This window comes from Lissotriton helveticus, chromosome 1_1, assembly GCF_964261635.1.
Source record: "Lissotriton helveticus chromosome 1_1, aLisHel1.1, whole genome shotgun sequence".
NCBI classification, from domain to species: Eukaryota; Metazoa; Chordata; class Amphibia; order Caudata; family Salamandridae; genus Lissotriton; species Lissotriton helveticus.
Genome location: NC_136057.1, coordinates 1,663,584,521 through 1,663,600,667, shown reverse-complemented (window position 1 = coordinate 1,663,600,667; position 16,147 = coordinate 1,663,584,521). Strand labels below are relative to the sequence as shown.

The 16,147-nt window shown below is 45.8% G+C and overlaps 1 protein-coding gene across 1 annotated transcript in view; it reads left to right on the top strand.

Annotated features, from left to right (window-relative positions):
* The window catches only part of FAM186A (family with sequence similarity 186 member A), a 90,527-nt gene extending 75,014 nt beyond the window's left edge, over positions 1 to 15,513 (top strand). Inside the window, exons 4-5 of the mRNA XM_078650304.1 lie at positions 14,255 to 14,443; positions 14,948 to 15,513. Of these exons, the coding sequence (XP_078506430.1) occupies positions 14,255 to 14,443; positions 14,948 to 14,969 (211 nt within the window). The 3' untranslated portion in view covers positions 14,970 to 15,513. The remainder of the gene's footprint in view (positions 1 to 14,254; positions 14,444 to 14,947) is intronic.
* Positions 15,514 to 16,147: the final 634 nt, after the last annotated feature.

Here is a 16,147-nt window from a genome sequence, read left to right as displayed (position 1 = left end):
ACATCTCCTATATCAGTCTTTGCTCTCTCTCCCTAGGAAATCTGTGACAGAGCTATACATCGCATTGCCAAAGTCTGTCTCACATAATCACAGACCTAAACACCAGCTTAGCAACCAGACGATAACCCAATTAAACCTTTGAGGATGTTCATGCTGGTCATAGACAAAGAAAATCTGTATCTAGATAAAGACTGTTATTAAGCCATAATGTGCAGGAGGAAGAATGGGACCAACCAAACCAAGGCCTCCAACAGCTATCCTCAAGATGAAGTATCTAAAGCTGCAAAAAGTTTTTTAAAGCCGCAAAACATTTACTGTCATCAAATGCAATAAGATGTATGCTTCTTATATGATTTGATGGAGGAGACTTCTTAGGCTACCCCAGATTTCTAGGCCAGGTGTGACAGTCAGGGACATACACTGGATTTCAATCTGCTGGTTGAGAGTGCCTCCAATACAAAAAGGCCTTGAGAAACAATGGTGGGAAGCATCGTGATATTCTAGAGAACTGCACTGATTCAACATTTTAATTAACTTTATTCAAGCAGTCTTCTCTATGGTATGCTCAGTGATGGGGGTGTGGCTTAGCCAGAAATGGAGCCAGACGTGTTGCTGTAAAACACCGTCCTTGGCTTCCATCTCTGGCTGCGTATATCCATGCAGAGCTGTGTTGCAGTGGCAGCGGCTTCCTGATACTGCCCAGGAGGGGACCCTGGAGAGGTGGTGGAGTACCATCAGGGTCGGATTGGTATCATAATTTGGCCCGGGCGATGACGATTAAGGGGCGTGGCCCAAATTCAAGGAGCGTGCCCTTTCATGAAACACCATTTGGTTACTCTTTGAGGTCTAATTTGTAGAGAAATATTTAGTAAATTAAGCCTTTTAAAGCTTACAGAGCAAGTAACATTGGTAAAGACTAGGAGCACTGCAGTTCTGAAAACTAAATACTTACTTGCAGTCTTAACGCTCTGCACAATGCCGTTAGATACTCTTTTCCAACCAGCTATGTCCTAGACTCTAATCATCACATAAATCAGTATCTATTCATGAGTACCAATTACAGTACACATGATCCGATCTTTTATTTAAGGGCCTGGGCGATGAAGTGATCTGCCCAGAATCACAGGTTGTTGAGCAGACGCTGGGACTCAAACTTGAATCCCGATCTCTGCAACTCTGGCATCAGGCCACATATGCCTATGCACAGACCAGAGACGTTTTAAGGCAAGGGCAATATGGGCTCTGGCCCAGGGCCCTAGCCTTTCAGGGAGCCCCCTGATAGAGCCAGCTCTGTTCTGCAGAGAATCTTGCCCTAATGACCATGCATACTCCTTAAACAGATTGTTTTCAAATACCATTTTTTCAAATGTATTTTTAATATGCGCGATGAGTAAGAACCTATCACAGAGATTTTGCAGAAAAATGTGTTTATGTTTCATGCAACATCCATAAAAAATGTCTTTGAGATCAAACAGGCCATCACATATGAGAAATGGGAGGATGTCACTGAGATTATTTTCAGTAATTTTAGTGAGCTGCTACTGTGTTGTAGTATTGAAAACACAAGTCAATGTCCTTGAATATTAGATGTAAATACATTAAGAATTTGGACAAGTATGGCAGTGCTCTGTGCAGTGACCAGCTGAAAGAGGGCATCAAAGAGCAGAAATTGGATTATAAATTCAAATCTGTTCCGATCAGGGGCCCAAAAATATGTTTGGCCCAGGGCCCCCAAAATCCTTAAGATGTTTGGCACAGACAAGGAACGAAAGTGAGAGGATAGTGTTCTTGCACAGGACATAGGGCCAAGGTGACAATGGCCTACATGCTGAGCAACAAAAAAAACAGCAAGGCCCCTTTCTGTCACAAAATTATTCGAGCCCTCCAGGGAAGGAGCACCTAATAAGCAGTGAAGCCCCTGCTATTACTAACCTACTCAGCCCTCCCAGACTTTCAGCTCAGGAGCACATGAATAGCAGTAAGGCCCCTGCAATTAGTAAATTAATCAGCCCTCCCCAGCCCTCCAGGCCTCAGGGCAATGTCCTGGCAGGGGAGCACAAAACGCCTGGGGAGGCTGAGGTGAAGATGGTGCAACTTGCAAAGATCAACTGGCCCCCACAGCGAGACCCATTCTTCCTCGCCCACTGTGCCCTGAATGTGAAGGGCTGTGGGCGAGGTGTTAAAACTAACACTGTATTTGTGCTGCGTGGGCCCCAGGGGGGCCGAGGTGAAAATGGCTCAAAGGCCTGAGCAACACCTGGCCCCCAGGGAGGCCGATTTTTGCAAACAATCACCCCCTCCCCAGCCACCTGCAGCGTGATTGCTTTGCAGGGCAGGGGATGAAGGAGAGGCCACAGCGGATAATCGCTGTGGCTGCACAGTGAAGCTGCATTCATTTCTCTGTCTCTGTCTCCGTGCCCTCTGTGGGCCGTTTTTTTTCCTCCCCTTACCTAGTCCACAGAGAGCACAGAGACAGAGAAATGAATGCAGCTTCACTGTGCGGCTGGGAAAGGGGAGAAAAAAAACGTCCCACAGAGGGCACGGAGACACCGGCCCTTCGGCCCATGCCCGAATGCCCGCATTGCCAATCCGCCCCTGAGTACCATAAATCCTGCATACCGGTGGCGGGCGCGGCTGAGTGTGAACTGGCTGACAAAGGCTCCGGGACGCTGGAACACCACTGAGCGCGAGGCCGGGGATTGGCCCCGCCCCTCGGGCCATATTATACACTGGAGAACTGTACCATTGTGTGTGTCGCCGGCCATCGAGGGGAGCCCAACTTAGAGCTGACCGGACAGGTGAGGAGGAAGGGAGAGGGCGCTACTGTAGGCGCAGAGTAATTTGAGTCGGGAGTGCAGCGGTCAGCTGCGAAGCTGTGACATCGCCCGCGGAGAGGCAGACAGGATCGGGTATCTGCCATGCCCTCCAGGTCGGGATGGGAGTCTGGGCGTGGAATTGGACTGTCGTTTTCCGCGGAGGCTTGGGGATCCCTGAAATCCGAGGATCCGATCTGGCAGGGGCACAAGACCGCAGTTAGAGGGGAGAGATGTACATTATAAGGCCTGACTAACGACGCACGGAACCCGCCTCCCGTGCACAAAGGCCCAATCTGCAACCTCCCGTCCCAAAAGCGGTGTGGCAGAAGTTTTTGATCCTCAGGCTGTGATCAGTGAGGCCTGTACTACCCAGATGTTGATGTGCTATCGGGCACTGGCTGCACGGTGGGGTCCGGGCCTCCTTTTGAGGTTTGCAGCATCATACTTAATGTGGGGAGCATCATGACTTTGCCCAGTAGTCCCATAAAACAGGCTGTTGGCGATATTCCGTACCTGTGCGCCCTGAATTGATCACACCCCCACATTCCGTGCTACTTGTCCTGGTGCCTGTTGACCAGCAAGATACGGCCCGAGGCAGCCACACACTGGTATGGTATACGCAGGCCACGCCTGCCCCTCTGCGACTGGGCTGCTGTGCTGGTAGCTTGCGGGACGGAACTGGCTGACCCTGCACCTGGAAGACTGTTAATTTGAAGCTAACAGAGCGTGTGTGCCACGTCCGCCCGGGCTGGTGCCACGTCCGCCCGGGCTGGTTTGTACCGGGCCTGGATTGGCGCTGGTGGCAGAGGCAGATCCCAGCAGTCGCTCCAGCAGCTTTAACAGGGTATAACGTCAAGCATAGCCTTTCTCACTTGTTACCCCATGTCGCGGGGGCCTTACAAAGATTGGTACCGGAGGTGCAGCATCCCCTCACCCGCAGACAAGAGCACAGGTGGATAAGATGGCGAGCTCTGAGGTGACCAATCCAATGTTGCACAAACTTCATGCAGTATTGGCGGCAGTGGAGAAGCTAGGAGAGACGATGAATCAAATTTGCACCTCCCTGGAAGGTAAAATTGATAAAGTGGCGCTAGATCTCACGCTGCTGCATGCTGATCACTGAAAGCTTGCTGACCGCACTACAGCAGCAGAAGGAGACATTGCGGGGGGTTCGCCACGGATGTCTACGGCCGAGTTGCATAGTTGTGATCTACTCAACAGAGTGGAATGCTTGGAAGACAGAGCAGAGGATGCGGAAGGCAGAGCCCGTCGCAATAATCTACGCATCGTGGGTCTTCCGGAGGGAACGAAGGGGAGGAACGCGGTGCTTTATGCAGAAGACTGGATCCGGAAGCTGTTGCCAGGAGAGGCCCTGTCCCCGCATTTCGTTGTTAAGAGAGCTCACAGAGTGCCTGCCAACCCCCCGGCCCCGGGTTCGAATCCGAGGCCACTCTTAATTCGATTAATAAATTACAGGGATAGAGATGCCGTCCTCCAGGAAAGCCAGAAATTGCAAGTAATGCATGTGGATAACCACAAAGTGATGATCTTTCCGCACTACACCTTCCAAGTGCAGAAACAACGACATTCTTACTTTTCAGTGAAATTGTGCCTGCGACAGAATGATCTAAAGTCCTCGCTGTTATTCCCTGCGAAATTGAGAGTCATCGTGAATGGAAAAGTTCATTTTTTTACCACCCCGGAGAGTGTGGAGGAATGGTTGGACGCTTGTGGCTCGTCACAACTGGGGGGAGGAGACAATGGCGGAAGCCTCTCTACGAAGACGTCGATGACGGGGACGGAAATCGCAATCACCGTCCTTGCAGGCAACTGGCCCGTCACCCGAGGTGGTTCAAAGTGGGCAACTGGAAGCGGTGCAAGCTGTGGCAAACATCAGTGGCTCACTGGCTGAAGACACCAATTCGGACTCTGACATGCAAGGGCCGCCCAGTGAGGATGAACTGTCAGACAATATTCCTGTTTCCCAGGATTCCTATGCACTGCCGCATGTTACTCCACAGACTTCTGATGATATTGCTTAGGAATGTATCATTTACAAACCTGTGTTTCCAGTCCTTCATTGGCTGCTAGATATCAGGCCCGGTTGGACACGCAAGAATGAGACTATGTTTCCTTCTTATGAGTTATATTATTAGTAGGGAAAGGTCATGGGGATGTAGCTGCTATGTGGCAAGGCTAGACCTGTCGGTGAGCTCCCTTTATGGATCCTCCCTTACATGGGAATATTATGTATATCAAACAAATAGCTGCCCTGCTTATATCTGTGGCCAGCCAGAGTTGGGACTAACTGTTAGGGACGGTCTTTTTACTCATTGGTGATTAGTTACTGTAAGCCTCCATTTTGCTGTGAGCTATAGCCTTCCCCAGACGGTAGTTGTGTGCTATTGTATTGTTAGTGTGGGCAACTGCCTGATGTAGAATTGCTCTCATTTATTCTTTTTTGCAAGTTGTTTTTATGTTTTTTATGCCATCACTATTGAGCGGGAATACGATTGCTGTAAAGTTAATTTTCATACAATAATGTGTATCAACATGGGCTTCTTATATTCACTACTGGCTCCCCCGTCCTTGAGCTAGAGGGGGCTGCTAGTACCTCTGACACACACAGACTATGACACCTGTCAGGATAGGAACATGGAACGTGAGGGGGATCCATAGTCCGGAGCGTCGCTACCTCATATACTCCTATTTAAAGCGGCATTGCATACAGATAGCGCTCCTTCAGGAGACACATCTATCCCAAGTAGAAGTCACTCGATGGACAGGGCATTTGTATGCGACTGGCTATTCAGCTTATGCACGGGCGGCTCTCATATGGGTGAGACCGGGTACTCCATTTCAAGTGAGAGACACATTAGTGGATGGGGAGGGCAAAAATGCTATGGTTCGGGGTGAGCTGGATGGCAGACCAGTAGTATTGTCTTCACTATATGCACCCAACACTGAACAGGCAGCCTACCCAGACCAGATATCACAAAAGCTATCTGCATGGCATGACACACCCAAGATTCTAGGTGGGGACTACAACTGTGCACTGGATGTCTCCTTGGATCGCTCCTTCCCTCCCTTGCCCGGCACAGTCACTCATGCAGCTGAGAAAGCCTTGGCGCGCTGGGCAGATCAATGGCACTTCACTGATGTGTGGCGGTTCACGAATCCGCTGGACAGGGTCTACTCCTACTATTCCAGAGCCCACAAGCTCCATGTGCGCTAAGACCGTTTCATGGTGTCGAATGATTTCCTCCCTTGTATTTCTGACTCCTCATACCTGGGGCGTACACACTACGACCACAACCCACATGTGATTGAGTTACGATTGGAGGCGGGGTCACTACCGATCCCTGTGTGGCGCCTGCAGCCAGATGTCCTCTTAGACGCGTCTTTCGGTGATTTACTGGCCACCACGGTGGCACAATACTTTGATGAAAATGCGGGCATGGCCACTTCGCCGCTGGTGGAATGGGATGACTTTAAGGTGGTCGTCAGGGGGCACTGTTTGGGTACGCAAGCAGGCATGCACGTGCAATAGGAGAAGGAGCTCACCGCGTTAGAGCGGCACCTGGCCACTAATGAGCAAGCTGCTGTGGACAGAGTTCGAGGGCAGCTAGATGCATACAGAGTGGAGCACGCGCGTTTATTGGAGCGGTTAAAATGTCTGAACTATGCTACTCATTCGGCACGGACACATCAACTGGGTGATAAAGCAGGCAGGCTACTTACGTGGCTCATTCGTCAGAATGACTCATCTGCGCCGATAGTATTGGTGAGGACGGTATGCGGGGGAGTTGCTGATACGCAACATGCCATCCATGATGCATTCATCATGCATTATCAGGACCTGTATAAATCACGCGTACGGGTCGCCCCCCCTAGAACTACAAGTTCACCTAGGAGACCTAGTTCTGCTGAAGCCGACAGGCACCCAATGCGATGACCTGAACGCTCCTCTCCAATCAGAGGAACTCCGCGATAGCATTTTTTTCATTGTCAAATGGGAAATCGCCAGGACCTGATGGTCTCCCTACTGAGTTTTACAAAGCATACGCTTTCATTTTGGTACCGCAGTTATTGAAAGTGTACGAAACTGCGCTAGATGATTCAACCTTACAAATACACAAAACGAGGCCCTCCTGGTCTCCCTCCTCAAACCTGATAAGAACACGGACCTCCTGGGCTCCTATCGTTCATTAGCACTCCTCAACACAGACTACAAAGTTTTTGTATCACTATTGGCAATGCGTCCATCTCCCGTAGTGAAAACGTTGGTACACCCTGACAAAAACGGTTTTGTTCGAGCCCGGTGCACTTCTCTTAATATTCGTAGATTTTTTAGAATAAAGTAATATGCAACACATAGTTGGTTCTTGACCTGTAGAAAGCCTTTGACTCTCTGGAATGGCCTTATCTGGCGGCAGTCTTAGGCAGATTTGAACTGGAAGATCACTTTTTAAATATGGTTTGCCTATTATATCAGCGTCCCACTGTTCGAGTCCGTACCAGCAGGTTGATCTCGGACCCAATCAGGGTGAGACGTGGGACACACCATGGTTGCCCCTTGTCACTGTTGCTATTCTCTCTAGCAATGGAGCCCCAGGCGATGATGCTCCGGGGAGACAAGGAGGCATGGGGCATACCATCAGGGGATGGGCTACACGCTATCTCCCTGTACGCGGATGATCTATTATTATATCTTCGGGATGTCACCGCGATCCCGACGTCCATTGCAGATATACTCAGAACCTTTGAGGAAATATCTGGACTCCAGGTTAACTGGACCAAGTCGGGGATTTATCTCTTCAACGCTGCCATAGCAGAGGAAGCTGTGATCCTAAATGGCTCACCTCTCACATGGTACCCCACCACATTTAGATATCTTGGGATCTTTATATATCGATACCAGACGGCCTGTTCGATGGCAATTTTACGAGAGCAGTCTCGGCACTCTGAGCTCAGATGCGTTTCTGGAAGACACTTCCCCTAAATGTTATGAGCCGTATCGCGGTGTTGAAAATGATTGTGTTGCCTAAGCTGCTGTATTATTTTTCAAATCTCCCACTCTATGTTACACCCAAGCTATTCCGAGAGTTAGAACAGCTCTTCCGGGAGTTCATATGGAATAACGGGAGGCCGCGAGTGGCTCCATGGAAATTGTACACTCCCATTGATCGGGGTGACGAAGTGGCTTGCTTGGATATGGAACTGTATTACTTGGCTGCCAACTTCAATGGGTGATGAAGTGGCTTGCCGGTCAGAGTCTGGAGGACACGGCAACTGTGGCATGGCCCTGGATCCACTCTCAGGTCTGCCATCTGTTTCACCTCGTTGCGAAACTTCCAAGACCAAAACAACTACATATTGGTTTGGCAATACAATGTTATAAGAGTAACTTATATCTTACCCGTGCGAGCCTCCCATATGCCCCTATATTTCCACTGCTCGGTACGCCACAAGGCAGGTTGGATACATCAGAAACAGCTTTGATGACCTAGCACGCTGCAGGTTTGACCACGCTGGGGGATCTTTACAGAGACGGTGGGCTACTGCCGTTTGCGACACTAGCTGAAGACGCCGAGTTGCCGGCAGGTCAATTCCTATTGCACGCCTCCCTTCTGAAAACACTATCAGCCGCCTGGGGAGACTTAACGGTGGAACCACCGACACATTTGCTGCTTCAATACATACATGTAATGGGGGCGGGCTCCCACGTGGTGCATTGGTTAGTGGAAGAGCTCCTCACGCACACACTCAAGCCGATGTCGTGCCTTCGTGTTAGTTGGGAAACAGATAGAGGGGGCCATGGACTGATAAGAAATGGGATGCTGTGCTAGCAAGTTCCAGACACATACCAAGAAACTCCAGATTCAAACTTATACAGACGTTTATCATCCAGAGGGCGTATCTCTCGCCTGATAAGATAAATAGATATTTCCACATTGCCAGCGCTGCCAACAAGACCCGGATTTGGCCTGCACATCCCTGCAACAATATTGGCAGGAGGTAGTTACAACACTAGCCTTATGCACAGGTACGCCCTTACCGCTGTCTTGGGAGATTTGCCTTTTAGGACTCTATGCCAGATCAAAAAACAATAAAATCACCTCAAGATTCCCGGATCTGGGTTTAATCAAGGCAAAAAGACTAATACCAGAAGATGGAAACAGGCAGATCCGCCAGAGGTGGTTGGCTGGAAACGTTCACTTGTAACAAGGGCACAGGCGGAGAGCACGGCGCTACACAGGGAGGAGACGGCAGGGCTTTGCAAATACCGTATAGCGCAGGGCTGGGACACTATACTAGCTGCCCTTCGAGGTACTGCCGCAGTGAATTATGAAGGTGCGCAATCGGTTGATCTGCAACAGGCATGATAGTACCCAGTGGCATGACTGCAAGACGCTGTTGCCACCTGACATGCAGACAATCACGCACTCATAAGATCCCTGGTACCTCACTAGTAACTATCGAGACCCCATACACTTTCGGGAGGGGAGGTGCTAGCCCTTGTCTTTATGGTTGTACGTAGGTACATGCCTTTGTTAGCCCCTGAATAGGCGAACCATAGGATAATAGTGTATAGACAATAAATCATCACGCTCCGATATGTAACAGCGACCCGACTTACATAGTTTAGATGGCAGTTGGTAGTATTGTAGGTTTTAGTTTTGATTATGTGTTTATTGGAGAAACAGGTCTTATTGGTATCCGCGAGTGACTTCCTACTACACATTGCCAAATTATATTATTTCCTTCATATTGTTGTTCAAGTCCGAATGACAGGTTATTTTTATGTGTTAGGATAGCATGTATATCAGATATTATGGTACTGGCCCGGATAAGATATGTACTGATTATGCTGTGTGTGGCCTTGTTTCTGATTCAAAGACAATGAAGTAGCAGCACCTGTGAGCAATAGCACACTGAGATTTCTCCATATGTGTCCGACATAATGTATGTAAATGTCAGCAGGAATACAGTGTTCGTTTTATTTTTCTTATTGTTGACACTTGTACTGTTGAACGTTACATGGATTTTATAATTTTGCAGTGGGCAATTGAAAGTACTTCATAAAACTATGATGCCAGTTATGATAAAATCAAAAAATACCAATAAAAATATTTAAACAAAAAAAATGGTATGCTTAGTGATCATGAACACATACCTTGCTTACTAGGAAGCACATCTTCAGGATGTAACTATGATATGCCATTAAACAGCAAATAAGCAAAAGCTTGCTTACAAAGGTCCTTGATACTAATGGCAGGCAGGTTATCTCACCCAACATTTTCTATACATCGAAATACTCAAGTACCCTTGACTCTGACTGGTAGTTGCCCATCAGAGCAAAGTTAAGATTGTATCTCAACATCTATCGAAAGTGGAAAAAACCCACAAATTAATTGAGTTGAGTCCTTCAATGATATCACCAGTGGGGGTGGGACTATATTTTCCAGTTATGGGGCAATACAGCTATTGACCGTTTGTTCAACATTATCAGTGAGCAATGCCACCTGGTAAACAAAGATTGGTTAATAGAGGAAGCATTTCTGATTCCCAGGCATTCAGGTATCCATAAATGATTCCCTTTCCTCCTGTACCTTTCCTGATGCCAAGTAACTGAACGTTCAATTGTGATAAAATGTTGAGGCCATCAGCCTGGCCGAGACATATCTGATAAACAGAACTTCATCACACGTCAGTCCAACAACAGTCTGTCAAATTGTGGTTATACCCAAGTTTATTGACCATGAACGAACAAGAACTTAAGACTGCATTGCACCACATGGAAATTTTACCTCATCAGCTACTTTTCTTCCAGTATCAAAGTAATTTAAAGGCCTGGTGAACCATCCAACTTTAAATTACCACACACTAACTTGAGACAAAGGGCCAATGTAGGAAGCCTAATTCCGGTCGGTAACGGCCGAAATTACCGAATTTCGGCCGTTACCGACCGGAATTAGGCTACTCAGATGTAGGTGCCCAAATTGCTAATTTGGGGCCAGATGTAGGAGGCCATTTACCGACCGGTAAATGGTTATTTGTGATGTAGGGGGCCAATTTTACCGATTCGGTAAATTTACCGAATCGGTAAATTTACCGAATTGGTAAAATACAGAATCGGTATTTTTACCGATTCTGTAACTGCCAGATGTAGATGGGACTCTTCTGAGTCCCAAAGGCCTTACAGATTCGGTATTTTACCACCCAATCCAATTGGGTGGTAAAATACCGAATCCAGGTGTGCATGCACATGTGTGCATGCACACCTATGCCATGTGACAGACAGACGTGCCCTTAGGGCATGTCTGTGTGCCACATGGCACACATGCCTGTATTTGGGGTGCTAGAGGGTGTCAAAGTGACACCCCCTGCACCCTTGCAGGATTCGGTATTTACTGATTCTGTAATTACAGAATCGGTATTTCCCATTGATTCCTATGGGCTTCAAAGCCCATAGGAATCAATGGGAAATACCGATTCTGTAATTACAGAATCGGTAAATACCGATTTTTACAGAATCGGTATTTCAAATACCGATTTTACCTACATCTCCCACCTTCTATTTTACCGATTCATAAATACCGAATTGGTAAAAATCGGTATTTATGAGTCGTTAAAATAGAATTACCTACATCTGGCCCTTGGTAATTTACCGATTCGGTATTTTAAGAAATTGGTAAATTACCGATTCCTTAAAATACCGAATCGGTAAATTACCGAATTAGCAATGTAGGGAGCACTCAAATGAGTGCTTTCCCCTTTCTGGGATTCGTTATTTACCACCAACTACAAGTTGGTGGTAAATAAAGAAAACCTCCCAAAAAGCAATTTTATGCAAATTGCTTCAGTGCCATGTTGCAGACATACATGCCCTTAGGGCATGTATGTCTGCAACATGTGCACCCATACACATGTGCACCCAGACACAATTGAGGGGTGCAACAGGGTGTCAAAGTGACACCCTGCCACCCTTCAATGTATTCCCCCTTTTACCGAATCGGTATTTACCGATTCGGTAATTGACATTCATTCCTATGGGCCACCAGGCCCATAGGAATGAATGTCAATTACCGAATTGGTAATTAACGATTCGGTATTTTTTACCGAATGATTATCTACATAGCATTTACCGATTCTAAAATACTGAATCGGTATGATTCGGTATTTTAGAATCGGTAAATCCTATTTACCTACATCTAGCCCCAATTCCAGTTTAAATAAACCTTTCAAAAAAATTAAATATGCTGCTGTTACATGGATTGCTGATGGTCCTTTGCTCTCCGGGTCCAGTCTTCTTTTGTTTCATTGAGGATGGCATTTTTAACCTACAGGATTAGGCTTTAGCAGTGCATCCCTAAGTGGTGCCACTCGAAGGCCATTGGAAGTGATGGCATCTCCAAGCAGACCTGGGTCTGCGTGCATTGGGGATAGAACTCAGACATCATCCTAAGGAGTCGTGCAAGCTATATGCACCTATGGACTATATTGGAAGACATAGGTTCACATGGATGATCTGGAGATTATGAGCTGCTATATGTAGAGTCATATATCCCAGCACTCTGTGAAAACAACTGCCATCATGAATGTTCTGGTGTTTGGGGGTCCTTTTATTGAAAAATTCATGATGTTGTTCCTTTTAGGGGTTTTCTGGAGCATCCTTAGAGATATTTTTTTGAGTTGCTGTAAAGGGTTTTCAAGAAAGTGTCTGGGGGATTGCTGGTAAGGGATTCGAGACTTTGTTGGTAGTAGGAGTCAGATATAGCTCTAAATTATGGTATTTTCTTACTAATCCTGTTTGTTCACTGTTCTGAGCAGTTTTGCTTCAGTGGAATTCTGAAAATCTCGCTGTTAGATACTGGCTATGTCAGTCTTGGTGTTTTCATTAGAAATCCCGCTACACATTTTCATTCCTGTTTGCAGCTACAACTTTGCATTTATGGTTTGGCTGTTGATCAAAACGAGCATTTTCATTTGAAATTGGCTGAAGATGTGAGCATTTAAATACATTGGCAATATTTTTTTCTGGCATCTAATACCTTTAAAGCTGTTGTAACTTCAATAGGGTACGTTTGCTCCTGTTTTGGTCAGTTATTTGGAGTTCCCGAAGGTGTCAAGGCACAAACTTTGCACCGTGGAACAAGGGTTAGTGAAATGAAGGCTTCAATGAGCAAGGCATACTTCTTGATGTTCTCCAGACTAACAGTGGTACTAAGAAACATGAGACAGCATCTCTAACAGTCGCTTATCCACATTCGGGTAGTACTCCGGTGGACAAAGCCTACACAGAGAGAGAGAGATTTATATTTCTGTATTACCAGAAAAACGTTCAGGAGACATAACAGATATTTGTGACATATAGGCCTTCATCCAATGGGTAATTTGTCTGCACCGCAATTTGATTTGTCTTCTGCATTATAGTCTGCTCCAGCGAGGAAGCAGAACACTACCGGATGAATCATAACTCATTCTACTACAAGGATGGTCGGTGGAGTCTCTTTCCACCCAAATAATCCACCGCAGGAGATCTGGATCACGAAGTCATGACAGCCAGTACAACCCTGCATGCCTTCCACAAGCACTGCTGTTTTAATATAGACAACCGTGTGGGAAGTTATTTTAAAGGTGCTCTTTCTTCGAGTCTTCATCATTCACCATCTCAGGCAATCACTACTTTATTCTTTGCATAGTGTGTGAATCTATGAAAGAACAAAGGTTGGAGATGAAAATGTTACTTGTCTGTAACTACAATTCTCCAGCATTATCTGTCATAGATTGCAGGAGGCTTATCCTCGTCCCCAGTGCGGAAGTGGAGCTGAAGGTCCATCCTCTAATTGGCTGACCGTGAGAAGAGCCCCTAAGATGTGAATGGGCTAGTTTGGGGTGATATTTTCTTGTGATATTCAAAACAACCATGTTCACCCATGCTTACAAACCCAGCAGATCATGAGCTTAAATCTCGGTATGATCCACTAACATTTCGATCTTTACAAATATTATTATATAGTGAAAAGTCTTATTATTTAAAATGTTTAAAACCAGCAAAAATGGTGGGACTAGGCAAATGTATTACTATTTGTTTTATTATTTATGTGCCAATGAGTCCCATCTTGATTTCAGAGTGTACTCAAATTATGTGATTTTATGAAAGCTAATGATGCTGGCGAACTAACGTTGCAAGTGAGTAACCTTTCTTCCTGTGTATCAATTGAACGGCTGTCTCAGTTTACATTTGGTAGAGGACTGGTTACTGTGTCTTTTCTAGAGAACTCAATCATTTTATAATTAAGAGTTCTAGAAACATCAAGATATATAAGGCTGGATAGAAGACAGGCACTGATGAAATAGAAACGTTATTTCAAATACTCCTAGTAATTCAACAGACATTTTGGTAACACTCTACTGCTTTTTTGCTCTCTTAGGAAAACAGTTCAAGGTCCAATGGAAGCTGTTTGGAACACTGACACGTCTCATCCAAGTTTCTACATTGCCAAAAAGAAGCCCATCTCTAAACTGTGGGCTCAGCGTGACGAGTTTCCAGATGTTCCTCGGCTAATTGAATTAGATGTGTCTTTCGTAAGAAGCAAAGCCCTCCACTCCTTGAAATGCAGGTTAAGAATAAGTCCATACATGTGCCAACAAATCTAGAAAGTAGACACCTAACTTACAAAGCTCTAGTGTTGGAGGGTGTAAGATTCATTGCATAGGATTGGATCGTGGTACTTAAAGTCTTGTTTTATATAAAGTAAATGGCCCTCGGTGGGGGATGCGTGGGCTGGAGACCGGATCCGGGTGAAGTCCGTTCAGCACTACCGAGCATTGATATTAAATACAGGAGAGATATTTGAAATGAAAATGTTGAATTTCTCTACCCTGGCTTAGATCATATACCAGTTCATTGGTCAAAAACAAGAATAAATTTACGGAGCATCAACACCTAATTAGTACACGTTCGTAAACAGTAAAACGTATATTGGGAACATTTTGTATATCATGGATATTCACTTAAGGTGTTTTGTGTATATGTTCACGGGTGGTGCATAGAAGGATTGCGCTGTAGGATATCTGCTTTTAGTTGTCACCCAGAAATTACTTTGTTTTTATTTCTTTTCCAGGATTAACGATTCTCGCCAATGATGGTATGGAGATGAATACATCTGAATTGAAAAACGTCCTCTGTTGTTATCATTTTGTCCTAGACTGGGAAAGGTTCAATTTGAATGCACATGATATCATCAATGTGATTTTTAAGTCTGACTCTTTCCCGGTTAAGACGCCGTTTCCCACTGTACAGCAGTTTCATTTTCAGGTTTTGCGTTACAGCAAGACAACTGCCCAACATGGAGAAGCTACGACAGAGGTCCTAATTTAAAGGGTAAATCCCACACTTATCCACATCTGCAATGCACAATGCTGAGAGGCGGACACTTGTAACAGTCCAATGGCAGGAGTAGACCAGAACTGAAGTAGGGTTTGGGTGCTCGTAAGTCTATCTTTCTGTCAGTCTTTTCATCTAGCTATGTCTGTTGGCCTATCAGTCTCCTCTTTCTTTGGTTTTCCTGTCTTTATGGCTACAGCTCCACCTCTCTACACATCTACTAGTTTTCCTGTTTGTTTATCCATCCAACACTTCATTCACTAGTCTTATTAGCTGTCTTTCTGAAAGTCTACCAATCTTCTGGTCCTTCTCTATGTAAATTTACAAGTCTTCCAATAAAGTTGTCCATCCATATTGTGTTATGTTGCTAATGTATACCGGACTAAATGTTTTTATTAGGGACAAGGCTGCTAGACGCCAAAGAAAGAAGCAATGTAAGTAGAGGGGATCAGAAGCTTGCCTGGAAAGCAATGCCTATAGAATTTGGTCTAAACATTCCTAAGGTGCAAAAAGTATCAAGCTGTGGTTTTAGTATCACCTGGTGTGTGACCCCACATTTATCCTTAAATCATGGGGTGTGCGTTAATCTCCATAGAGAGGAGAGGATTTCATTGGGGAGAGGATGTTGCCTAATGGACTAGGGCGGTCGATCTCAAATCTTGGGAACCGCGTTTGAGTCTCGACAATGACGTTCAACATCCTGTGATTCTGGGCAAATCACAGGGGCGAACTTGACACTTCGGGTCAAGTTTGCGCTATATAATACTCTGGAAAAAAATAGAGGGGTTAGCCTCGTATCTCTGGAAAGAATTTGCTAGATAAGTAAGCCTTTTCTCCCAACAGGCCATGATTGGTACAAGTGAAAACAGAACTCCATTCTCAGTGTACCCTGGAGTCACTGAACTTTGACTAAGTGTTTTCTTGTCCACCTAGATAT